The sequence below is a fragment of the Cucurbita maxima genome, unplaced genomic scaffold, assembly GCF_002738345.1.
Source record: "Cucurbita maxima cultivar Rimu unplaced genomic scaffold, Cmax_1.0 Cma_Scf00070, whole genome shotgun sequence".
Taxonomy (NCBI): Eukaryota; Viridiplantae; Streptophyta; class Magnoliopsida; order Cucurbitales; family Cucurbitaceae; genus Cucurbita; species Cucurbita maxima.
This window is the reverse complement of record NW_019272086.1, coordinates 399,854-427,711: the sequence shown is the minus strand read 5'-3', so window position 1 is coordinate 427,711 and position 27,858 is coordinate 399,854. Positions and strand designations below refer to the sequence as shown.

The 27,858-nt window shown below is 34.1% G+C and overlaps 2 protein-coding genes across 2 annotated transcripts; both read left to right on the top strand.

Annotated features, from left to right (window-relative positions):
* The first annotated feature begins 1,298 nt into the window (after positions 1 to 1,298).
* On the top strand, positions 1,299 to 1,744 carry LOC111472392 (defensin-like protein 1). The gene is made up of 2 exons (XM_023118083.1): positions 1,299 to 1,387; positions 1,462 to 1,744. The coding sequence occupies exons 1-2, from the start codon at positions 1,327 to 1,329 to the stop codon at positions 1,629 to 1,631; spliced, it is 231 nt and encodes a 76-aa protein (XP_022973851.1). The 5' UTR covers positions 1,299 to 1,326; the 3' UTR covers positions 1,632 to 1,744.
* A 6,936-nt stretch (positions 1,745 to 8,680) lies between these two features.
* Positions 8,681 to 9,158, top strand: LOC111472391 (defensin-like protein 1). The gene is made up of 2 exons (XM_023118082.1): positions 8,681 to 8,769; positions 8,844 to 9,158. The coding sequence occupies exons 1-2, from the start codon at positions 8,709 to 8,711 to the stop codon at positions 9,011 to 9,013; spliced, it is 231 nt and encodes a 76-aa protein (XP_022973850.1). The 5' UTR covers positions 8,681 to 8,708; the 3' UTR covers positions 9,014 to 9,158.
* The last annotated feature ends 18,700 nt before the right edge of the window (positions 9,159 to 27,858 follow it).

Here is a 27,858-nt window from a genome sequence, read left to right as displayed (position 1 = left end):
CAACTTATCTACTCTCTTAGCCGAACCTTCCTCATTATTGTTGATTTTCTCATCGTTTTTTGTTTTTCAACAGCAGTGGCACTCCACGTTAACTTCGTTTAATTAGTTTAAAATCACTAACACCATTTGAATGTTACCCAAAAACTCACCTAATTTCCAGTGAGAAAATTAACAAAAAATATAGGTTCTCTGTGGAATCGAAAATTTACTTATTACTTGCTATTTGTGATAGTGTATACTTGGACTTATTCTTGTGAATTTTACATCATTTTATTATAAACATCCGCAAGTGATCAACTACCAAAGATACTCTGGACGGATGCTATGAACACAGCAACCTATATGATCAATAGAGGGTCGTCAGTACCCTTGGAGTTTAAATTGCCATAAGAAATATGGATAGGAAAAAAAACTCAAGTACTCTAACTTTATAACTTTTGGTTATATTGCGTATGTTCACACTGATCCAGAGAAAAGAGATAAGTTTGATGCTAAGGCTGTGAAGTGCTACTTCATAGGCAGCTCTGCACATGTTCGAGTATAGAATTTGGGATGACAAGAATAAGAATGTCCCAAGACATTGTGACTTCACCTTTGATGACAAAGTCCTTAACCACTCATAAAATTAGTTCCAAGTCTTTAATTGAGATATGATTTTATCCTTGGACGGTTATAGGCACAACATTTTAAGCCCAATTGGTTAATATAATCCTTCTTGGTGATATCTTTAAAACAAAATTCATGGTTTGCCATGTGATTTTGACATTTAGATAATAACCTTCACGAGGTGTGCAACGACCCTAATTTTCTACTGGTTTAGAGTCGCTACCACATGGCATGACATAGCTTCTTTATGCAAAAACATTCCTTTCAAACAACTTCATAAAACCATGTGTAACTTATATGTTTACGAAAGGGTCTTAAAACAATACAAAGGAAATATTCAAAGTAAATTAAAATAAAAGAAAAGAAAATATTAAAATAACAATGCCCTACACTAACCTAAGATCTACGAAAATAAATGCAACTACCTTATGCAAGTTCCATGGTCTTTGATGTGAAGTCGCCGTCAACTATACAGGGGTGTCTTGCCTTTACCTGAAACTATTGGAGAAAACGTAAAGTTTTAAATTTGAATCTAACAGGTATTAAGAAACAAACCGTGTGCTTGAACAAAGTGGATACCGTGTGCATGAGAGATTGGGTAGTATTTCCTTACTGAAGAAGGAAGAATGAGAAGGTTATTGGGAGTGGGGGTTGCTATATATATAAGAGGTGCCTCCTCCCATTTTGCACACAACGTGAAGAACAAGATAATAGGTAAAGATGATGAACAAATCCTTCCTCTCCGTGCTCCTATTGGTCCTCCTCATCTTCTCTTCTTCAGGTAATCAAAGTCTAACCCTACCATCTTTGCCATTTCTTCTTTCTTCCTTTCTTCCTAATATGTGTTATTTGCAGAAGAGATGATGGGTCGTGGTGCTGAGGCTCGAATGTGCAAGTCCAGGAACCACCACTACCATGGCCTCTGCTTTAGCCACAAGTGCGCTACTCGTTGCCGAAAGGAAGGCTACCCTGGCGGTCATTGTCACCACTTCCCTCGCCATTGCTATTGCACTCACCGTTGTTAATTGCAATATTGTTTTTAATATGTGAGCTTTGTTCATGTTAAGCTACTCTTGTTATGCTTTCTAACATCTTCTTTACCTTCATTTCATGAATAAACTTTGTTGTTTTGCTCTCAACTTAATCGAATTAATATGCACTTTTAATACACAATCCCACTTGGTAATAGCAACAAAAGTGTAAATAAACGATTCTTTAATGTCTATTAAAATATTGTGTGAGAATGAATTAGAGTTATGTACGAGGATCTATCAAAGTGTCGAGCTCCCATGAGAAATAAGTTTTTCGAATTTTTTTTAAAGTACAATTTTTTTTTTATTTTATCGAGGGATTTAAAATTGAGCAAATCAGTCCAAGTCAACCTTCACGAGTAAATTTGTCCGTTTGACCTCCTTGCTTAATTAGTTATATGAATAAACCCTACTAAGTGGAAAGAAGACGAGAGAAATAAAAGATAGAGAAAAGAAAAAAAAACTTAGAATTTTTAGATAGAAAACTAAGATCCACTTTGAATGACTTGAAGACGAAATTTAGCGAGAGCTAGTTCATAAGAATCTCTTACTGAGAATATCTATTATGAGTTTTTGAACTATTCAATTCCACCGAGAATCGAAAAAGAAAGGAATGTACGAATTTTAGGTTCTGTATTTTGGTTTTCTTCGAGATTTGTGATTTTTCTTTGATAATTTTTAGTATGTTATGCACAACTAGCGTAAATTAAAACTATGTAAAAGAGATAAAAACGATTCTCAATTATCAAATAATAATATTAATTAAAGTATTTAAAATTGGGAGTTTGAAATAGAACATTTTTTTTCTAAATTTTAAAGATTTAATATATACCTTTTGAAAATCTCAATATTTTTCATCCCTTGCTGAATTACATTGCTGTGAGATATGAACCAAAATTGGAATTCATTGAACTAAGGTTTTTAAACAAAAACTTTGATGACCAAATTAAAATAAGGTAAAATTTAAGGATGACAACTATTTATTGAATTAACATCTCGGTTTGTAGGTAAAAGAAACTATAAAAATGTCCATATTTATGGATAAATTTAGCTTATGGAAGGTGTTTAAACGTGACAAAAAAAAAAAAAAAAAACCACACATCTCAATGGTACACATCATACTATCATTAATGGTTAAATTAGTTAAGTTGTTTTTGGGTGAAAAGAAAGTTTAGAGAATGAAATTTAACCTAACTTTACTCGGTGAAAAGAAAATATTTATAGGAGAGTTGACCTAGAATTTTTCACTTCCCGATTTCAAATGAGGAAAGGAAAAAGTTATAATCGAGGGGCACTGACATATATTAAAATACCATCACTAGCTCAATATGCTCAAACTTAATAATTGTATGAGCACATTGTATATTTATATTTAGAAAAATGATTTAGGTATTGAAAAGGAAGATACATATATAGTTTAGGAAAAATATATAGATGAAAGATTTAAATATTTGAGGAATAGATTGTCTAGCCTCTACTATAAATATCCGTCCACCGTACCTAAGTTTTCATCCTAAAAAATAAAAAGCACAAAGTGGTGTAGTAGTTTTTACACAGTCTCTTGTAATCTGTTCTCGATTGGTGTTAATAAAGAGTGTGAGTGTCTCCCACAAAGAGTTATGTTCAACAATCTGGTACTAGAGCGAGGTTAGTGTAGGTTATATGATCTCTTTGAATTCTTGATATGCTCTGTTGTTGCAACTCTATCTAAACTTCCACATCAGAAACGATTTCTTGAGATTATTAGTGAATGAGTTTCTTTGTGTCGTGAGTAGTTTGTAACTCTGCAAGTTATGTGTCGAAAGAGATTGTTTTGAATTACTAAGGTATAGCCAACACGATGGGTGATTTCCAAATCTTTGGAGGAATCAAGAAACTCAATAATAACTACAACACGTGGGCAACATACATGATATTCTATTTACAAGAACATGCCCTTTTGGAAGTCATTGGCGGGAGTGAAACTACGCCGCCAAAGGAGGATTCTAACGGCGCCTTGCGCAAATGAAAACTAAAAGAAGGCAAAGCAATGTTTGCCTTGATGACTACAATCGTAGAAGAGATGCTATAGCACATTTCGGATGACAAGACACCAAAAGAAGTATGGGACAAGTTCGTGATGTTGTTCTCACAGAAGAACGATACGAGGCTACACCTTCTAGCGAACGAGCTGTTGTCAATTTTACAACGTGACAAGATAATTGCTACGTACTTCTATAGGGTCAAGTCGATCTGTTGAGAGATTACTGAACTAGGCCGAAAGTCTGCCATTGGAGAAGCTCGAATGAAGAGGATCATTATCCACGGATTATGACCTAAATATAGAAGCTTCGTTGTTTCTATACAAGGATGGTCCACTCTCTTAGGTTATGGAGTTTGCTGCTTATTTATAGCTTAGTCAACGGTTATACATAGTAAAACTCTATATAGTAAATGACATATAAAGTAAATAATGGTAAATCGCGTAAAAATATTTATATGGTAGATAGTAATATATAATAGAGGATTATATCTAATAAAACTATATACAGTAAATTGAACCATATATATACTCCTTAGTGGTTTGAAAATGTACTTTCTGCATTCTCTGTAATCTATCTTACTGTACAAACCTAAAGTCGTCAATATAAACCTTTAGCCAATATTCCTTCTTGTATTTTCTTGCTCTTATTCTTTGTGTTCATCTAAATCGAGTGTGTGCATAGTTGTGCGATCCTAACAACTGGTATCAGAGCTAGGCGAAATTCACCACAATCTGTGAAAATGAAAAGTTCAAAGATTGCAATTGAGAAGTTCAATAAATCTAATTTAGATCTCTGGAAGATGTAAATTGAAGATTATCTGTAACATAAAGATTCTTATGAACCCCCAATTCAAAGATTGCAATTGAGAAGTTTGATGGATCTGATTTTATTTTCTGAAAGATGCAGATTGAAGATTCTTTGTACCATAAAGATCTTCATGAACCTTGTTGGGGGTAAAGCCGGATACCATGACCACATAGTAGTGGAAGCTCAAGGATCGACAAACCTTAGGGTTGATTTGGTTAACGCTTTCCAGAAACATGACGTTCAACATCATCATGGAGAAGACAACGTAAAATCTGTTGAAGGTGTTGTCAAATATGAATCATCGGCCATGAATGTGAAGATTGTTCAATCTACAAATGTCTGAAGTTTGATATGTTGCTGATCATATAAATGAATTCAATGTGATTGTAAGTCAATTGTGTTGAGTGAAAATTAGTTTCGAGAATGAAATTAAAGCATTGATTTTGATTTCATCTTTAACCTAGTTGTGGGATACTATTGTTGCCACAATCAACAGTTCTCGAGGATGAAATGAATTCAATATGATTGTAAACCAATTGAGTTGAGTGGAAATTAGTTTCGAGAATGAAATTAAAGCATTGATTTCGATGTCATCTTTAACCTAGTCGTGGGATACTATTGTTGCCATAATCAGGCGTCTTGAGGATCTGACAAATTGAAGTTTTATGAAATTCAGGATGTAGTTCTTAGCGAAAGTATTCGCAAACAGAAAATTGAAGATTCATTAGACAATTCTCTCTCTGTTGATCGAATGAGATGAAGAAAACTAAAGAGCCCAAACAAACATGTGCGATCAAAATCAAACAACCCGGAAAAATCACCAAACAAACCGTACGTAACGTGTTGGAGCTGTGGAGAAAAAGAGCACTTTTGGACAGATTGTACAAAACTGAAGAAGCAGAATCATAAATTTAGAGATGACAATTTTTCAATATATTTAGTAGTAGATACTAAGGATGCTTTAATCCTTAGTGTGGACAACTTGGCTGAATCTTGGATTTTGGATTCAAGTGCATCGTGTCATTCGTATCCATGTAAGTAATTGTTTCGAAATTTTAAATCAGAAAATTTCGAGAAGGTGTATCTTGCCGACGACAAACTACAGTAGGAAATCAGTGGACATTACAAGATGTCAGATATATTCTTGGACTCAAGAAAAACCTGATCTATATTGGCCAGTTGAATAGCACAGCTATGCAGTAGAGTTTGGAAAGAGTTCGTGGAAGATTGTGAAGGGTGTCATGGTTGTTGCAGGTGACATAAAATTCGAAACCTTATAAACTACTAAAGAGTGTCTAAAAATGTCTGTTGTTGCTAAAAGTGCTTCCAATTCAAGTCTATGGTACAATAGACTTAGACATATGAGTGTTAAAGGAATGAAGATATTGATTATCAAATGAGTTGCAGAAGGCCAAAATTCTGTTGACATGGGTCTTTGTGAGAGGTGTGTTCTTAGCAAACAGAAATGAGTTAGCTTCATAAAAGCTTCTAGAGAATTGAAGAAAACGCGGTTGGAAATGCTCCATATAGACATTTGGAGACCATCTCCAATTTCATCACTTGGTGGATCAAAGTTTTACGTCATCTTCATCAATGATCGCAACAGGAATGTATGAGTTTATTTCCTGAAACACAATTCAAATGTGTTTACAATCTTCAATTGGAAAACTAAAGTTGAAAATAATACCAACTTGAAGATCAAATGCTTGAGGTGTGACAATGGAGGAGAGTATGACAAATCAAAGTTTAAAATATTTTGTGCAGGTGAGGGAATTAGATTAATGAGGATAGTTCCGAGTAAGGCAAGACAAAATGGTGTTGTAGAAAGGATGAACATAACATTGAATGAGTGAGCAAGAAACATGCAGATTCATTATGACTACTAATAAGTCTCCAAAAGTAGAATTATATCAAGTTTTTTTTTTAGTTAATCATGCACTTAAACCAAACCATTTTCTCATTATTTGTTCTATTTGTTATAATTAGTAAGCATGAAATAGTTCATTGTGGTTCAACATAAGAAGAATATGAATTTGTATGAATCGAGCCTAACTGTATATTTAATTGAGTTATTTTGCAAAATTTCAGAACAGTTATGTTGAACCATGTGCTGTAGCAAATCTAGGAACAACACTACTGGCAAATTTGGAACAAATTGTTGACCCTGGGTGGAAGATTTTATCCTTTCTCAGTCTTAAATGAGAAGGAAAAGACAATATAAAAGAAAAAGGATACCTAAAATGGAGAGAACCACATTTTAGGAAGTAGAAGTTTGGATTAGACAGTAGAAGCCTCGGTTGCTTTGAACGATTGTAAAATCAGAGAAGAAGAAGAACCCTAATCCAGCAACTGTGGCAGCCGAAGGAAAAGAAGACCAAGAAAGATTGATTAGGGCAAAGAGGTGGATGTGAGAGCTCAAGGGAAGAGAGCTTCCATTGAAGAACAACAACAAAGCTTGATGAACCTCTAATTCCTTACTCTCTTTTCTTATTTTATCTATTTAATATGATCGGGATGTGAGTTCCTCTATTTAATTTAGTTTGTATGGAGAACTAAACTTTATAAGAGAGGCGAGAGCTTTTTATGTAGTTTAAGTATGTTGACGGTGCGCTTTTAGTTTATTAAAAAGTTGTTAATGATTTACATATTATTTTAGTTGACCACTTTACAAACAAAAGTTGTTATCTGATTGAGAAAATGGGAGGGAACAATGAAGGGAGGGAACAATGAATTTCTCTTAAGTATTCTAGTTCTTGCAAGAATATTAATGTAAGAGATTCTAGTTCTTGAAAGAATATTCCTAGACCTTGTTAATAGGAATTACAAACTATTATGTAGGTAATCATCATGCATGACCCTTGGGAGTGGGCTTGATTATCTATTAAAATAAACTACAATCCACCACAAAACTCAACAACTTATCTACTCTCTTAGCCGAACCTTCCTCATTATTGTTGATTTTCTCATCGTTTTTTGTTTTTCAACAGCAGTGGCACTCCACGTTAACTTCGTTTAATTAGTTTAAAATCACTAACACCATTTGAATGTTACCCAAAAACTCACCTAATTTCCAGTGAGAAAATTAACAAAAAATATAGGTTCTCTGTGGAATCGAAAATTTACTTATTACTTGCTATTTGTGATAGTGTATACTTGGACTTATTCTTGTGAATTTTACATCATTTTATTATAAACATCCGCAAGTGATCAACTACCAAAGATACTCTGGACGGATGCTATGAACACAGCAACCTATATGATCAATAGAGGGTCGTCAGTACCCTTGGAGTTTAAATTGCCATAAGAAATATGGATAGGAAAAAAAACTCAAGTACTCTAACTTTATAACTTTTGGTTATATTGCGTATGTTCACACTGATCCAGAGAAAAGAGATAAGTTTGATGCTAAGGCTGTGAAGTGCTACTTCATAGGCAGCTCTGCACATGTTCGAGTATAGAATTTGGGATGACAAGAATAAGAATGTCCCAAGACATTGTGACTTCACCTTTGATGACAAAGTCCTTAACCACTCATAAAATTAGTTCCAAGTCTTTAATTGAGATATGATTTTATCCTTGGACGGTTATAGGCACAACATTTTAAGCCCAATTGGTTAATATAATCCTTCTTGGTGATATCTTTAAAACAAAATTCATGGTTTGCCATGTGATTTTGACATTTAGATAATAACCTTTACGAGGTGTGCAACGACCCTAATTTTCTACTGGTTTAGAGTCGCTACCACATGGCATGACATAGCTTCTTTATGCAAAAACATTCCTTTCAAACAACTTCATAAAACCATGTGTAACTTATATGTTTACGAAAGGGTCTTAAAACAATACAAAGGAAATATTCAAAGTAAATTAAAATAAAAGAAAAGAAAATATTAAAATAACAATGCCCTACACTAACCTAAGATCTACGAAAATAAATGCAACTACCTTATGCAAGTTCCATGGTCTTTGATGTGAAGTCGCCGTCAACTATACAGGGGTGTCTTGCCTTTACCTGAAACTATTGGAGAAAACGTAAAGTTTTAAATTTGCATCGAACAGGTATTAAGAAACAAACCGTGTGCTTGAACAAAGTGGATACCGTGTGCATGAGAGATTGGGTAGTATTTCCTTAGTGAAGAAGGAAGAATGAGAAGGTTATTGGGAGTGGGGGTTGCTATATATATAAGAGGTGCCTCCTCCCATTTTGCACACAACGTGAAGAACAAGATAATAGGTAAAGATGATGAACAAATCCTTCCTCTCCGTGCTCCTATTGGTCCTCCTCATCTTCTCTTCTTCAGGTAATCAAAGTCTAACCCTACCATCTTTGCCATTTCTTCTTTCTTCCTTTCTTCCTAATATGTGTTATTTGCAGAAGAGATGATGGGTCGTGGTGCTGAGGCTCGAATGTGCAAGTCCAGGAACCACCACTACCATGGCCTCTGCTTTAGCCACAAGTGCGCTACTCGTTGCCGAAAGGAAGGCTACCCTGGCGGTCATTGTCACCACTTCCCTCGCCATTGCTATTGCACTCACCGTTGTTAATTGCAATATTGTTTTTAATATGTGAGCTTTGTTCGTGTTAAGCTACTTTTGTTATGCTTTCTAACATCATCTTTACCTTCAATTCATGAATAAACTTTGTTGTTTTGCTCTCAACTTAATCGAAGTAATATGCACTTTAAATACACAATCCCACTTGGTAATAGCAACAAGAGTGTAAATAAACGATTCTTTAATGTCTATTAGCATATAGTGCGGAAGTGTTTAGAAGTATATATAAAATTCGAGATCCAACGAAAATAAATTTTTTCATTTTTTTAAAGTGAATTTTTTAGGATTTATGGAGGGACTTCCGACTCAAATTTCAATAGAATATAGAATTTAAAAAATGCATAAAAAAATCCTAGAAACTAAAATATGAAAAAGTTGAACTAAAGTCAACCATAAGGGGTAAATGGGTCATTTTTGACCTCCTAGGGATATGAATAGACTCTGCTATAAAGTAAAGAAGAAAAGAGAAATAAAAGAGAAGAAAAAAAAAGGGTTTTGAATGGTGTCATAAAGTCGGAATTTTGCAAGAGTTCTTTTACATGAATTTGTTAGTGAGAAATCTATTATGCAATTACTCTGATCGGACGTGGATTTTCGATTGAAATGTTAGCTCTAAGTGTTGGGCTGCCCATCTGATAGGAGCAGCTATCACTGCTGGAAGTCCCTACGATTATATCGAGAATTAAAAAAAGAATAGAATGTACGCATTTTAGATTCTTGATTTTTGTTTTTTTCGAGATTCAAAGGTTTTCTTTAGAATTAGGTTATGATTTTTTAGTATGTGCAAGAGGGTGTGAATTAAAGATAGGTAAGATGGTAAAAAAGATGGTTGAATAGATATCATTTTTTTTCTTCCAAGTTCAACAAAACATCAAACATACCATTTTAGAACACTTTTATAAATTTTAAAGGCTAAATATGTCCATTTTAAAAGACAACAATGGTAAGCTTGACCAAAAATGAAGTTTTTTTTTTTTTTTTTTTTTTTTTTTTTTTTTTTTTTTTTTTTTTTTTTTGTCAAATTCTATGGGCAATAATGTTAAATAAGAAAAAATAGAAAATGTTAATAGTTTTCATCACTTTCTTAATTACATTTCTCTAATCCAAAATTAGAATTCATTTTAACTTGAATATTATTTTTTTTAAAAAAAAAACTTTGATGACCAAATTAAAATAAGGTAAAATTTAAGGACAACTATTTATCGAAGGTGTTTCAACGTTACACGAAAAAAGAAGAAAGAACTACACATCGTTATGGTACTTATCATACCGGTACTAATGGTTAAATTAGTTAAGATGTTTTTGGATGAAAAGAAAGTTTAGAGAATGAGATTTAACCTATCTTCGGTAGGTGAAAAGAAAATATTTATAGGAGAGTTGACCAAGAATTTTCCATTTCCCTTTCGGATTTCCAAAGAAGAAACGAAAAAGTGATAACAGATGGGCACTGACATATGCTAAAATATCATTATTGGCCCAATAGAGTCAAGCTAAATAATTAATTGTATGAGCCCATCATATATTTATTTTTTAAAAAATGAATTAGATATTTAGAAAAAAGATATCCAGATATTTTAGAAAAAGGATCTAGAGGAGAGATTTAGGTATTTTAGGAATAGACAGTCTAGCCTCTGTTGTAAATACCCTTCACTCTACCTAGGTTTTGATCCCAAGAAATACAAATAACGAAGTGCACTAGTAGTTTTTACAGCGTCTCTAGTAATCTCTTCTTGATTGGTGTTAATAAAGAGTGCTAGTGTTTCCCACAAAGAGTTGTGTTAACATAGATGTCTTATTTTCAATGTTAGATTATGTTCTCGATTAAGTTTTACTTGTGTTAACATATATGTCTTATTTTCAACTTCAACTTACTTAAGATCTACGAAAATAAATACAATTATTCCATGCAAGTTCCTGGTCTTTGATGCGATGTCGTCATCAACCGTACATGGGTGCCTTGTCTTTACATGAAATATGAAAGTAGCACATGACTTGAGTATTTTAACAAATACTCAGTAAGTGATCTCACTAGGATCAGAGAATGCAAGCACATGCAATATGAATAAAGACTTATCATTTAAAACCACAGTGTCTTAGGTGGCCTCCAGTCTGGACAAATTAGATGTGAAGTACTTCTCTATACACGAACCACATGTGCGAGTGTGGGCTCACCCCTGGGCTTGTTGGTTGGGCTAGTTGGCTGTAGCCGGGCATCCAGAAGTACAATGATTGTCGTGCATCATGTCAAGCATGATGGTCATCTCATCATCATAGTGTATGCGTTCGTACTCAACATAAATGAGGAAGTATCCCGATGCATGTGAATATACAGTATGCATGAGATCCCTATACTTTTCATCTTAATCATTCATGATGCACAACCTCACACATTCCACACATATTACCCTAAGTAACATGCATGCATAAGCTTTCATACATTCATCATTCACATTCTGTACTTAAAGGTTGTGTATTAGAAAACTTTTCATTGTCATACATGTCGTAGCATGTCATTCATTTCATTGCCAAAAAGCAAGACTCGAGTTGAATAAGATGTTTTCGAGCCATAGGTCTTTTGTTTTAGATTATTGGTGAACTTAATCACTTTTTATAAGATCAAACATATTCAAAGACCATATACAATATTTTTAAAATTTCCTTTTTTGAAATTAATCGAACCAGGTTTAAAATCGAATCAACACACCTCATTTAGAAGTGAAAAAACGCTTTAAAAAGTCTTAGAAACTAAAATAAAAAAATTGAAAATTTGATAAAACCCGTCAAAGTAACTAACCCGAAAGGAGTAAATGGGTCATTTTGACCAATCAAATGATCACGGAAGAGGAGAAGAGAAACAAAGAAGAGAAGAGAAATAAATAGACGAGAGAAAAAGGAAAAAAAAAAGTTTTTAAGATTTTTAGAGAAAGAAAACTACGATCCAACCCGAGTTAGAGGACATATATTTTAACTTTTAAATCACTCAATTCCATCAAAAACCGAGTAAGAACGGAAGGTATGAATTCTAGTGATTTCAAACTGGTCAAAAATGATAAAGTTTTCAATTTGGATTTTTTTTTTTTTTTTTTTTTTTATGTATTTATTTCCTTTTAAAATAATCTTAAAATTATGAGAAAAATATGGATTATTAGAAGTTATGAAAATCCACAGAAAATAGAAAGAAATAAAAAAGCTGAAGAAGTGTTTTAATTTTCGTGTAGGTGCGAGAAAGGAAGATGTGCGTCGACGATTTGGCACTATTCCGGCCACGTGTCAACGTAATAGAGGAACGCGTGTCATACGAGGGATGCAGCAACACGTCAGCATGAGGAAATTCGGAAGAAAAACGAAAGGAACCAAGTTGCACTTAGGTCAAACCTTCTGTAGTAGCCAAAAAAAAATAATAATAATAAAAATAAATAAATTCATAAATAATTAAATAAATAAAGAAATAAGTAAGTAAAAATAATTAAAAAAAAAAGAGTTAAATAATAATAATAATAATAATAATAAATAAATAAATAAACAAAAGAAGAAGAAACAACATTTCCCCCTTCTCTCCACTAATCTCTCGTCCCTTCTTACAATTAGCTCTTTTCAATCCATCTTTACGCTAGAAGTAACTGTTACTGCAAAAAGAAATCGAAAACAATTGTAAGAAAAGAAAAAAATGAGAATGACTTTGAAGTTGAGATTCACCTAAAATTTACTCGAAGATAGATTTGATCAATAAGTATCTATTTTTTTATCCTATTTCTTTTTTAGAAATCACAGCCAATTATAGTTAGATCTTCATTAAATTATTACAATGGTTTAGAGTTAAAGAATAAATATCAATCATTTATACCAATTCTAGTAAATCAGATAAGATTAGTAATATTATGTTAAATTTATATCAATAGATAAATGAATAGATTAAAAATAGAAGAACAAGAAAATTTGTGAACAGAAAATACGAGTTAAAAGGAAAGATTTGAAAATAGGATCCACTCGAAATTTGGAATACATGAGAATAAGATTAAAAGGCAACCGAGTAAATACAGAGAAAAAAAGGAAGATTCAGAAATTAAAAAAACAAATTAAATATGGAAGAACAAAGATTAAAAGGAACAGAGTAATTACATATAAAAAAGGGAAGATTCAAGAATTAAAAAAACAAACTAAATATGGAGAAAAGAGTAAATATAGCAATAAAAGTAAAGGGTTTAATAACTTTGAAATAACTCTATTTACCTTAAATATAATTATAAATATATAACATTTAAAAACTTTTAATAATGGACCCATGTAAATTAGAGAAATAATTTTATAGAGTTCAAACTTGAAACTAATGTCATGGACTCACATAGGTTGACTTGGATTTCAAAGGATAGAACCGAACTTTCATTAAGGATATATTCGTGACAACAACTTAAGCTGACCAGATAAGTGGCCTTACTATCGGCATGGTTATATTTGATGTTGACACGTGTCTGTAGTTTTGCAGTGTCATATATACTGATATGTGTGAATTATCTGTGAATCGGTATGCTTATATTATGTTTATGTTATGTTATAATATGTGAAATTTTAGATTGTTTTGTGTGACCATTGAGGTAATTGTTATATGAATTGCACATTATAAAATGACATGTTAAAAGCATGGAGCGTTATGTTATGTTTTCTAAATTGTATGTATACAACATGTTATGAATGACATGATATCACGATAAATAAAATGAAATGTAACCTCGTTAGGACTATGTATGATACGTAGGCTGAAAAATGAGAAATGACATGTTAAGCATGAAAGATGATAGCGGGGTTATATTCATTAATGATAAAAGTAGAAATATTGGGGACCTCATGCATTATGTGTGCTCATGCATTATGTGTGCTCATGCATTTGAGGGGATACCCCTATTCCATCACGAGGGTACGGACGCGTACATTCAATGGAAGAACAACGATTGTTATGTTTTGCATAGTGCTGCCATAACGGTTACTAGTTCTAACGGGTGTTCGGCTTAAAAAGCTCTTAGGGTATGCTCGCCCGACAAGGAAAGTGGCCCAGCAGTGTGCGAACTGACTGGTGAGTCCATACTCGCACGTATGGGTTGTGTGTAGAGTATATGGTACACGTCCAAATTACCCGTCATTGCATTCGCATGTTCTTGCATTTAACCCCCAATAGTGAGGTCATTTACCGAGTATTTCTTTAAATACTCAAGCCACGTGCTACTACATTTTTCAGGTTAAGGCAAGGCATTCCTGTACGGCTGACGACGGCATCGCAACTCGAGACTATGACACATGCATAGGACAGTAGTATTTATTTTCTTAGACTTAGGCTAGAATAGGATGTTTTTAACTTAAACGCTTATTTATTTTATTTAGTCTTTTGTTGTGTCATTTTAAAGATGTTCTCGAAACACGTAAGTCCATGCTGTGTTTTAAGATAAAAGATACGTTTTATGGAATTTAAGTGAAGTTTTCTGCATTCAATGTTTAGGATATGTATATAGTAGCGACCTTAATTTAAGTAGAAAATTTCGGGTCCTTACATACACACTCGGGCAGGGACGCGCGAATAGGTATGCACCATGTGTCTGATGGTGTTACTATAACACGTGCGGAAGAAATTTGGATCTTAGGCACTCTAAGTACATCAATTATATTAAATTAGCTAGCATGTTCAAAAGCATTAATACTCAATGAGTTTGAATACTAATCTTTTGTAGTTCAAATTCTTTTTTCCTCACGAACCGGTTTCGAACCACCTCTAGTGTCTTCTCTACTATTCTTTGGCCTAAGAACGGGATTGTGGAATCCGGTGAGTGATGAAACTTGATAAGAATTTAGTATATGTAAAGAGCTAGCAGGGGGACCTAAGGACCTACAGATCATGGGCTCCAACAATTCGAGATTAACCGGCTAAATTCATTAATTTTGTTAACCAACATTCGTTAACTACTAGGACACTTCACTATAGCCTAGTAGTTGCACCCCCTTAACTATAATTATATTTTGGTCCATTTGATATAACCATGATTAGTAAGTTGATCTTTCACAGGTTGTTCGAAACTAGAATTGGGTCAATTTACCATTTACCCCTAAAGTTACTTCTTGTTCCTTAAGTCCTACTAATCCTCTAATGAATAATTGGTTTGTGGTCCAACAACCAAACCGAATCCCTTCGGGCCAATGAGAGGGTGGGGCCTCTTGTTCAAAACCTAGAGTCAGTACTTAAGGGAACAACCTCTCTACTATCCCTAAAAGCGGGTAGGAGTGGATTCCATCTTACACTCTATGTCCCCAGCTATTCACCTAGTCTTACGCCTGAAATGGGAAGCTTATTGAGTCGACAAACTCGGGTCACTCTCACCCATGTAAATCTAAGGTTAATTCCGAATAAACAGGAGTTCATAGTTTGCTTAGGATTAAGATCGAGTTACCTCGGTCATTGAATGAAAAAATTAGTCTCAACAGTAAACGACATTATAAAGTGATAGTGGTTTTCTTTATGGTCCGATCTTATGCAATACTCATTGCATAGGACACCCCCACTCATATGTCTCCACATGTACAATTTAATGATCACATTGTTAATATCATATACAAAAGTGAGCCGCATCCATAGTGTCCCCAGAATAAGGTAGTCAGCCTTATCCCTATACTATAGATCATTTTGACTATATACTTGAACTTGATCCACTCTTATGTCTCTACATATAGTTCAAGTAATCATACTATAGCTAGAGTTTCTTAGTTTATTAGATTTAGATTAATGATCGTAAAATTCACTTTATTCAATAACAGTCTTTACTAATAAACATCAATAATAACTTTATTGAAAACAGAATATGTTTTTGTTTACAAACTATGAGTTTTAGGGCATAAAACCCAACAATGTCGACATGCAAATTATTGGATAGTTCGAGAACCGATCAACTTCAATCTGAACTGGGCCTCACAACTTGCGAGTACACTTACTACACGCGTGGACACATGTATTTCCCTATCCAGCCTACATGTGAGTCCTTCTTTTCTTGCCGATCCAACTTCTGTTTGTTAGTTTTTGTCTCAATTTTGATACTAACCCTAATTGTACTTGAATTATAACTTAGTACTAGAGAAATCTTAGCACTAGAGAAATTTCAAAAACTTTGGAGTCCCTGATACGTGAAAAAGCTAGCTCGAGATGGCACTCGTCATCTATATAAGTAACCACACAAAATTTAAGTAAGTAATACTTGTAGGGATCACTTAGACGTGCTAACATGCAAGCATTTCTTATCTTAGGTGGTTAGAAAATGCATGATTAGGATTTCGAAGGGCAGTTTTGGATGAGAATGCATTCTGTACTTAATATGAAAAATTATTGTTATACCCTCAAAAAAGATTATGAGATGCATCCGGGTGTTTATGCTTCGGCTGAGCTAGGAAGGAAAATATGTATGATAGAACTCAAGGAGGAAAATTTGGTAGAATACGTTATCCATGATATGGATAATTACCAAAATACTTATAGATTGATATTTGTGATAAATGATATTTTATATGCTTTTCGTTGTGTTTGAAAGGAAGATGGGTTATAGTGATTTGTGCTCCTAGTGATTGATAGATGTTATCCCCCGTTGAGCTTGTTGGTTGCTTGATTGTGCACATATGTCGTTAGTTTATGTTTACAATAATTTAGGTGACTGATATAATATTTTCCTAGTAGACTTGCATGAATGTTTCAGTGATCGATAGGATAATCTCTAATATGAACCATGACATTAATCATGTAAGATAAATTTCAAGGAATATGTGAAACAAATGATGTTCAAATTATCACAAGTTGTTGCATTTTATGTCAATTGTGAACAATCAAGTTTAACTTATTCTTGGATGTATACAAATTTTGGGTGGATGATAATCTAGATAATCTAGAGTTGTCTTCAACGTATTTTAAGGTTACATTTACACAATGACTAATTATGGTCATAAAATATAAATGTACAACTCTTGAAATGCCTCATGGAAGATCAATAGTTTTTATTTTGAGGTTGTATAAAGTAATGTAGATTATATTTGTAAAGGAGACTTAAAAATGTAGTAAAAAGAGCCTTTGTGCTTTTCTTTAGTCAATTATGAAGTTTTTTTACAATTTTATGTAGTTTAGGTTGCATGTTTAAAATAATTCAAGCTTGACATGATCGATCTTTCTTGTGGAGTGATTCAAAACTCAAACAAGTGTTCTTACCTTTAAATATTCGATCAACAAGTTAATCCGAATCTTACTTACCTTGTAGTGATTCCTTACCATTTGGTATTAGAGATTTTCCTTGGGTTAATTTCTTATCAATCTCCCTAGCAAAACATGCACAAGAGAACCCAGCAAAGATTGAGCAAATCAGTCCAAGTCAACCTTCACGAGTAAATTTGTCCGTTTGACCTCCTTGCTTAATTAGTTATATGAATAAACCCTACTAAGTGGAAAGAAGACCAGAGAAATAAAAGATAGAGAAAAGAAAAAAAAAAAACTTAGAATTTTTAGATAGAAAACTAAGATCCACTTTGAATGGCTTGAAGGCGAAATTTAGCGAGAGCTAGTTCATAAAAATCTCTTACTGAGAATATCTATTATGAGTTTTTGAACTATTCAATTCCACCGAGAATCGAAAAAGAAAGGAATGTACAAATTTAAGGTTCAGTATTTTGGTTTTCTTCGAGATTTGTAATTTTTCTTTGATATTTTTTAGTATGTTATGCACAACTAGCGTAAATTAAAGCTATGTAAAAGAGATAAAAACGATTCTCAATTATCAAATAATAATATTAATTAAAGTATTTAAAATTGGGAGTTTGAAATAGAACATTTTTTTTCTAAATTTTAAAGATTAAATATGTACCTTTTTCAGATTTTGCTTGGATCATTCAACTTCTCTCTTCTGTTAAAGAAAGTTTCAGATTTTGCTTCATAGGAAATTGTTCTGAACGTGCTCCTATAAGACCTGTGTCTTGAAGAATGTCTAGAGCATACTTCCTTTGAGACATAAAAATTCATTTTCTAGATCGAGAAAATTGAATGCCTATGAAATATTTCAAATTCCCTAAATCTTTGATAAAGAATTTCTCTAGTTAACTAGTCTTGAGATGTTGAATTTCTTTGAGATCATTGACTGTCAATAAAATATCATCAACATAGATAAGAGCTGCAGTGAAAGAAGTACCTTTACTCTTAGTAAATAAAGAGTAATCTACTGACTGAGTGTAGCCTGCATTTTATATAGTGGTGGACAATATGGAGAACCAATTGCGATAAGCCTGTTTTAAACCATAAAGAGAGTTATGGAGCCGACATACTGTATTTTCCTCTTGTCAGCGAATACCTAGTGGTAAAGACATATAGACTTCCTCGTCTAGATTACCGTGGAGAAAGGCATTTTGAACATTCAACTGATGAGCGAACCATTTTCGAGCAGCGACAATAGTGAGTAAGCAACAAAGTGTAGTAAGTTCTGCTGTAGGAGAAAATGTCTCTTTGTAATCAACACCTTCAACTTGAGTGTATCCCTTTGCTACTAGTCGAGCTTTATAACGTTCAATAGAACCATCAGAGTTGTGTTTAATCTTGTACACCCAATGACAACCAATAGCTTTATGGTCAGGTGGTAGAGGAATGAGAGACCAAGTATGATTACGTTCTAAAGCTACAATTTCATTATTCATAACTTGCTGTCATAATGGGTCACCAACTGCCTCATCATAGGTTTTAGGTTATGTTGGGGTTGTAATAAGAGCTAGAAAAGCACGTTGAGTAGGAGAAAAATGAGAGAATAAAAGGTAATGATGAAGGGGATACCAGGTGCCAGTGTTGAGACTTGAACTAGAGGTTAAATGATTGGCTCCATAAGACATCTCATAATCATTATGCCAAGTTGGAGGCTGTTTGCTATGAGTAGAACGTCAGAGTGGAATTGATGTATCAAGTGGGATAAGATTAGAATTAGTGAGTGAATTTGGAGAAGGAATAGAATGCGGAGGAGACAACGAAGTAGTAGGTGAAGGAATAGAAGGTGGGGGAGGACTAGAATGGATGTTTGGGTAGGATGGATCGTAAAATGGGAGTCGAATGAGCTAATGTCAAAGTTTATGAAGCTGATGAAAAAGGAAAATCATCTTCACAAAATTTAACATCACGACTGATAAAGAATTTTTTAGATTGCATGTCATACAACTTATAACCTTTGTGACCATAAGGATATCCTACAAAAACACAAGAAATTTCCTGAGGTTCAAATTTTTGCTTAGGATGCATTACAGTTGCATAACACTTACAAACAAAAACTTTAAGATGGTGAAATATAGGTGGTCGTTTGTAGGGTGCTTCAAAGGGTATCTTGTTAGATAACAATGGTGATGGTGTTCTATTTATAAGAAAAACAACAATTAAAATGTACTCTCCCCAAAAATTAAGTGGAACATGTGATTGAAAGAGAAAAGACCTAGCTACATTTAGGATATGACGATGCTTACGTTCTATGACTCCATTTTTTTGTGGAGTATAGACAAAGTGCGCTGAAATTCAATGCCACAAGAAGTAAAAAATGGTTGCAAAGATAGGAACTCAGTCTCATTGTCTTATCTAACTATCTTGATAGTAGTATGAACTTGAGTTTGAACAAATTTAACAAAGTTCATCAATAAATGATGTACTTCTGATTTATGTTGCATAAGAAAAACTCAAGTACATCGAGTAAAATCATCAACAATAGTGAGAAAAAAATGCAAACCAGAATGAGTTGAAATTTTATGTGGTTCCTAAACATCACAATGTAACAAATCAAAGGCAGAATGAGTTGTTATTGAGCTTTTTGGGAAAGACAATCTAGTTTGTTTTGCTAATGGGCAAATACTACAGCTATGAGAAAAAATAGCATTATCAAGATGCAATTAATCAGCTAGAAATTTAAAACGAGAAAAAGAATGATGACCTAGGCGTAAATGCCGCAAATCAGATGGCTGAGATACTTGGTGAGCTGAATATTTGATTGAAGATGAAATATGATAGAGACCCCTGAATTGTTTACCCAAGCCAATCATCTTTCCCGTAGCCAAGTCCTGCATAACACAAGAATCAAGATAAAAGATGACATAACATTTCAAGTCATTGGTAAGTTTGCTGATGGACATTAAGTTTAAATTGAATGATGACCCACATAAAACATTATTTAATTTATGGTCAGAATTAATTGAAACATTGCCCTTGACACGTGTTGTCCCTCCATTAGGCATAATAGAAGCTTTGGAAACTATATGATTCGTAGCTCCACTATCGAGAATCCATGGATTAGAACTTGTAGAGTTAATAGATAATACAGATACTGGAAACAAACCTGCTGCATTGATATTATTGTCAGAATTACCAGAAGGATGATGATTGAGTGCAAATAAGGCTTGTGCTATCTATTGTAATTGCTCAAAAGAAATTTTTTAAATGGAATTAGGTGACTGTTCTTCTGTATTCAATTGAGAAACATTGGCCATATTTTTAGATGATCGATATTTACGATTGTTGAGTTGATTGACTTGTACTGCCATTCCAGAATTATTTTTCTGTCGACACTTATCAATTGTATGATCACTTTTATTGCATTGTTCACATGATTTGTCCTTGGCGAATCTTGAATATTTTGTTTTCTTTTGCACTGCTAATGCAATCGAGAAATTTTCAGTAGGTTCAGAAGTTACCTGACGCTGCATCTCTTCTTGTACAAGTAAAAGGAATAGGCTTGCCTCATATTAGGTAATGGAGTCATCATCAATATGTTAGATCTCACCGTTTTATATGACTCATTGAGCCCCATGAGTAGTTGCATCAACTTGTCTTCTTCACGTTGATCAACATGTATTTGACGTTGATTACAGGTAAATGGTGTGTGGTACGCTTCCCATTCATCCCAGAGTGCTTTGAGCTTGGTGGAATATGTTGATAGTATCATGGTTTCCTATGACATCATTTCTATCGACTTTTGTATATGAAAAATTGCTGGAGCATTATTTTGTGAGAATTGCTCGTGACACTTGATGAGCTATCTTGGCGTGAATAATACCTTCAACGATATCTGCTTCAACTGAATGAGTTAACCAAGATATTATCATACTGTTGCATTAATTCCAGAGTTCAAATTCGGTTGAATTTGCATTTTGAGACGGTTCTTCAATTGTGCCATGAATGAAGCCAATTTTCTTTTAACAATAAGAGCATGCATAACTGATTTACTCTAGAATTGGTAATTTGTTCCATTTAATTTGATTAGAACAAGTGAATATTCTCGCTGATTAGAGTGATGAATATAATAAGGATGTGTTAAATCAACATCCGAAATTTTGAAGCTGGATTTGGCTGATTCCGCTATAAAGAAAATTTTGATATTTAAGAATACCAAGATCAGTGCTCTGATACCATGTTAAGAATGAGAAGTAGAAGTGGAATCGAAAGTACTATCTTCATTAATGTTCACAACCTTTAAATAAGATGCGAGCTAACAACTAATACCTAAAAATGATGGGAAAATATAAACTGACTAAATTTTGAGAATAAGATAAAATATACTAATAATCAAATCCTAAGATAAAATATTAACGGATTAAGAATATCTAAAATACATTCCCTAACTAATTATTATAATATATTCTCCAAATATTATATCTTAATAGGACCTTAGAGCTAGAGCGGTTGCAAGTTGACCTAGGTTAGTACGTTTTCAATAGACTTTGGACCCCATGATTGTGAGCGACGTCAGAGGCATAGACCTATGTGCACCCAGAGAGTGATAGCTCGAGGAGTTGGTCTTAAACGTCTTAGAAGCAAGAGACAAGGTTTAAACTACCTAGACGCCCCTAAGAACCTAATAGACCTCCATGACATTCAAGAATGACAAAGGTAGCTCTCCACGTTGAGAGTAATATATACGATGTCATTAATTCCTCTGCTAGTACCATTCCAAGATGTTAGTTATTTAGTGGTGTGATCAGAGTTGTCACTACCCTTTGCACTCTAATACCAATAATATTGAGTTAGGGCTAGGCTAGTCAATGTAGTGTGCCAAGGCGGCTGGTCGTCCAACTTTGTGGAAACGTTGTGATAGTAAACCCGCCTTGCAAGGGGTTGTGGTGCCTGATAAGTTAACTTAGTAGCTGGTAGCACACAAAGTCGCACCCTCTAAGATAACTTTATAGTCTTGTGGGTAGGGTTCGTCAACTAAGCTCCCATGGATGACGAATAGACTAGCATACATCATATTGTCCCAACTGGAGAGAGAGAGAGTTCTATAAAGTACCGCATCAACCTAGGGCACCAATTTCAACAAAGTAAGTTTCCCCAAGTCTAAGAACAAAGATGAGGCTTGTCGCCTAGAAGCCTACGATACATGAAAAAGGGTGAACCGTCCTCTCTTGTTCCAAGAGTGGGTATGTGAGCAGCTAAAATACCATATGGAATTACAAGGCAACTCAGATGTTTAGATAGCCTAAGAGAGTAGGCCCAAACTTTTTAGACTCCAAAGTAAAATCTATGGATACCTACTTGATAAGGATACGATGAGGTTTACAAATAGGTTAATGAGTGTTTTTTATATTACTCACTTTCTTTTTCAGGTGTTCGTAGGCTGTCGATCGATGTCGAGGAGTTTTCGAAAGCTATATGGTCATAAAGAGAATTATTCCATAGCATCAGTCCATTTTTATATTTTGAGTCATTAGTGTTTCATTTCTCCCCACTTCCCATTTATAATAAATTTGAACAATATGGTTTTGTAATTTGATTTCGTTTCGTATTTAACTAGGTTCTTGCTTGTTTTTATTTCGAAATAAATTTGATCGGATTTTCATATTTTATTTTATATTACTTTTTTTCTCTTTTATTTACTTTTAATCTTTATTTTTTTAGTCACCGTTCAAGTTTCAAAAATTCGAAAATCAAGTGTAACAATACAAGAATTGAAATAAATAACATTTTTCACATTCTCAATATTTAAAGGATAATTTTTTAGAAGTACTAACTATGATGATACAAAAGTGAAATCTCTAGAGTAGATATTAACATGTCAAATATGGAAATGAATATTGTTTCAAGTAAGGTAGCAAAGATACCATCACTAAATCTAATCTAGACTGCCTAGCCATCAAATTAAATTTGTGAATTATATATTTTAGGTTAAAATATTTTGGAATTCATTTTAAATTAAAGAACTAAAGTTTTTATTTATTTATTTATTTATTATTATTATTATTATTTATGACCAAATTAAAATAAGGTAAAAGTACAAACCCACTTCTAGTATATATTGCCTGCTTTGGCTTACTACGTATTGTCATCAACTTCAGATTTTTATATTATCGGTTCTTATTCAGGTTGGACAAATGTGTTATCGTGTATATTTGCGATAGTCGTGATATCCAAAGTATATATGATTCAGATGGAAGTAGCTTAGGAGCTTCAGAATCTTTAGTTGTGTTGGTAAACTTTTAACTACATTCTCTTTCTAAACAAGGAATCTGAATGGGTCAAAGTGAACAATATCTGAACAGACTGATTGACTTTGTTATCGTTAAGATGAACAATTTGGAATTTGAGTTGGAGATGAGTTTTTCCTTGAACATAAAGTCATTCTCATGCCACTAGCTAAGTTCTTTGTAATTACAGGATCTAGCCCCACCATCAATTAGACTAGCATCAAACAACCTGAAAGGGTGAAGATGATATCAACTCTAGTTGAAACATGGCCTTGCTCACAATGAACCAACCTTCATGGCCATCCCTATAGTTGAAGTAGGAAGTTTGATTCAACTAGTTCAATTAAAATACAGTAGGTACTATGTAACGATCCTAGATTTCTATTTATCTAAAATCTCTACCATGGTCATAACGTAATCATTTTGTGAAAAAATAAGAACTTAAATTTTATCATAAAACCTAAACTTCATATTAAAATACTTCCATGGACATAAGTGTTCAAAAAAAAAAAAATTTAAAACTATACAACAAAATACTAAATGAAATAAATAAGCATGATTTTTTTTTTAAAAAAAAAACCCTATTTTAACCTAAGTTTAAGAAAATAAGTACAACTAACCTATGCATATCTATGATCTCGAATTGTAAAGTTGTCGTCAGCCATACAGAGATGCATTGTCTTTACTTGAAATAGAAGTAGCACGGGGTTTAAGTATTTTAAGAAATACTTAGTAAGTGACCCCATTACTGGGGTTAGATGCAAATACACACCTCCTGGGTCCCTTTCTTGTCGGGCGAGGATTCTCTAGTAGTTGTTGATGTCGGACGCCCTTTTAAGAATAGCAATCATTGCAGCATTAGGATATATAAACATAATAATCATTTTCCTGAATGACCGTCACAACATTATGATAACCATAATGATCATTTTCTTGTCTCGTAACGTACGCGTATGTACCATCGTAAAAATGTGGTATTCCCCGATGCATGTACGCATAATGATGCATGAGGTCCCAACATTTTTCCTTTTTCATTATCATGTATGACAACAACCCCTCTAGCATTTTCCTTCATATCATCTCATTATCATAACTTTTCATGTAATTTTGGGGTTTTGTATCATGTCGAAACATCTTATTGCATTTCATGCATATCTGTTAAGAAATAGAAATAGAAAATAGAACTGGAAAAGTGTATGATCTTCATTCAGGTTTACCACGTTTAAATAGATACAAACTATTAACTAATACCTAAAAATAGAAAAAAATAATATATCTAACTAAATCTTGTAAATAAATAAAATATACGATTAATCAAATTTATACTAACAACTCCCTAAATATCTCAGATATATTCTAACTAATATATCTCCAAAATATTCTCTCAATACTCCCCTCAAGTTGGAGAGTGTATGTCGATCACACCCAACTTGTCCTTCAAAAGGTCAAATTGCTGTCTTCCCAGAGCTTTAGTAAAAACATCTGCCAATTGCATTTTGGTCGAAATATAACATGGTTTGATGATTCCAGCTTGTAACTTTTCTCGAACTATATGACAATCTATTTCAATGTGTTTCGTACGTTCGTGAAAAACTGGATTGGCTGCTATATGTAATGCTGCTTGATTATCACAATATAATAATGCTGGTTCGGACAGTGGAACATTCAAGTCTTGAAGAATGTATCTTAACCAAGTTAACTCTAAACAAGTATTTGCCATAGCTCGATACTCGGCTTCTGCTGATGATCTGGACACATTAGTCTGCTTTTTAGACTTCCAAGAAATAATTGAATTTCCAAGGAAAATGCAGAATCCAGAAATAGACCGTCTGGAAGTTCGACAACCACCCCAGTCAGAATCGCAATATGCTTGTAATCTTAAATTGTTTTCAGATGGCAGTAGGAGTCCTTGACCAGGAGTGCCTTTGATGTACCTCAGAACTCGAAGAGCTGCCTCCCAATGTGGTTTTCTTGGTTCATGCATAAATTGACTAAGCATACGAACTGAATAAGCTATGTCAGGCCTAGTGACAGTCAAATATATTAATCTGCCAATCAACCGTCTGTATTTACTTGGATCGTTCAATTTCTCTCCTTCAGTTAAAGAAAGTTTCAGATTTTGCTCCATAGGAAATTTGTCTGGACGTGCTCGTGTAAGGCCTGTGTCTTGAAGGATGTCTAGAGCATACTTCCTTTGAGACATAAAAATTCCTTTTCTAGACCGAGAAAATTCAATGCCTAGAAAATATTTCAAATTTCCTAAATCTTTGATAAGAAATTTCTGGAGTAAACTAGTCTTGAGATATTGCATTTCTTTGAGATCATTGCCTGTCAACAGAATATCATCAACATAGATTAGAACTGCAGTGAAAGAAGTACCTTTACTCTTGGTAAACAAAGAGTAGTCTGCTTTGGACTGAGTGTAGCCTGCATTTTGTATAGTTGTAGAAAATATGGAGAACCAATTGCGAGAAGCCTGTTTTAATCCATAAAGAGATTTATGGAGCCGACATACTGTATTCTCCCCCTGTCGGCGAAGACCTGGTGGTAAAGACATATAAACTTCCTCGTCTAGATTACCATGGAGAAAGGCATTTTGAACATCCAACTGATGGGTGAACCATTTTCGAGCAGCAGCAACAGTGAGTAAGCAACGAAGTGTAGTAAGTTTTGCTGTAGGGGAAAATGTTTCTGTGTAATCAATACCTTCAACCTGAGTGTATCCCTTTGCTACAAGTCGAGCTTTATAACGTTCAACAGAACCATCAGAATTGTATTTAATTTTGTACACCCAGCGACAACCAATAGCTTTATGACCAGGTGGTAGAGGAACGAGAGACCATGTATGATTACGTTCCAAAGCTGCAATTTCATCATTCATAGCCTGCTGCCATAAAGGGTCGCCAGCTGCCTCGTCATAGGTTTTAGGTTCTGTCTGGGATGTAATAAGAGCTAGAAAAGCACGTTGAGTAGGAGAAAAACGAGAGAATGAAAGGTAATGATGAAGGGGATACCTGGTGCCAGTGCCGGGACTTGAGCTAGAGGTTAAATGATTGGCTCCAGAAGACATCTCATAATCCTTATGCCAAGCTGGAGGCTGTTTAGTGCGAGTAGAACGTCGAAGTGGAGCTGATGTATCAGGCGGGATAGGATTGGAATCAGTGGGCAAATCTGGAGAAGGTGGAGGAGACGACGAAGTAGTAGGTGAAGGGATAGGAGGTGAAGGAGGAATGGAAGGTGGAGGATGGGTGCTTAAGTAGGATGGATCATGAAGTGGAACAACAGGAGTCGAAGGAGCTAATGTCGAAGTTTGTGAAGCTGATGAAAAAGGAAAATCATCTTCACAAAATTTAACATCACGGCTGATAAAGAATTTGTGAGATTGCATGTCATACAATTTGTAACCTTTATGACCACAAGGATATCCTACGAAAACACAAGGAATTGCCCGAGGTTCAAATTTTTGCTTAGGATGTACTATAGTTGCATAACATTTACAACCAAAAACTTTAAGATGATGAAATGTAGGTGATCGTTTGTAGAGTGCTTCAAAGGGTGTCTTGTTAGATAACACTGGTGATGGCGTTCTATTTATAAGATAAACAGCCGTTAAAACGCACTCTCCCCAAAAATTAAGTGGAACCTGTGACTGAAAAAGAAGAGACCTAGCTACATTTAGGATATGGCGATGCTTACGTTCTACGACTCCATTTTGTTGTGGAGTATAGACACAAGTGCGCTGAAATTCAATACCACAAGAAGTAAAGAATGGTTGCAAAGATAGGAACTCAGTCCCATTGTCTGATCGAACTATCTTGATAGTAGTATGAAATTGAGTTTGAACAAATTTAACAAAGTTCATTAACAAATGATGTACTTCTGACTTATGTTGCATTAGAAAAACCCAAGTACATCGAGTAAAATCATCAACAATAGTGAGAAAAAAACGCAAACCAGAATGGGTAGGAATTTTATGTGGTCCCCAAACATCACAATGTATCAGATCAAAGGCAGAATGGGTTGTTATTGAACTTCTTGGGAAAGACAACCTAGTTTGTTTTGCTAACGGGCAGATACTACAATTATGAGAATAACTCGCATTATTAAGATGCAATTGATCAGCTAGAAATTTAAAACGAGAAAAAGAAGGATGACCTAGACGTAAATGCCACAAATCAGATGACTGAGATACTTGATGAGCTGAAGATTTGATTGGAGATGAAGAAATATGATAGAGACCTCCAAATTGTTTACCCGAGCCAATCATCTTCCCCGTAGCCAAGTCCTGCATAACACAAGAATCAGGATAGAAGGTGACATAACATTTCAAGTTATTGGTAAGTTTGCTGATCGAC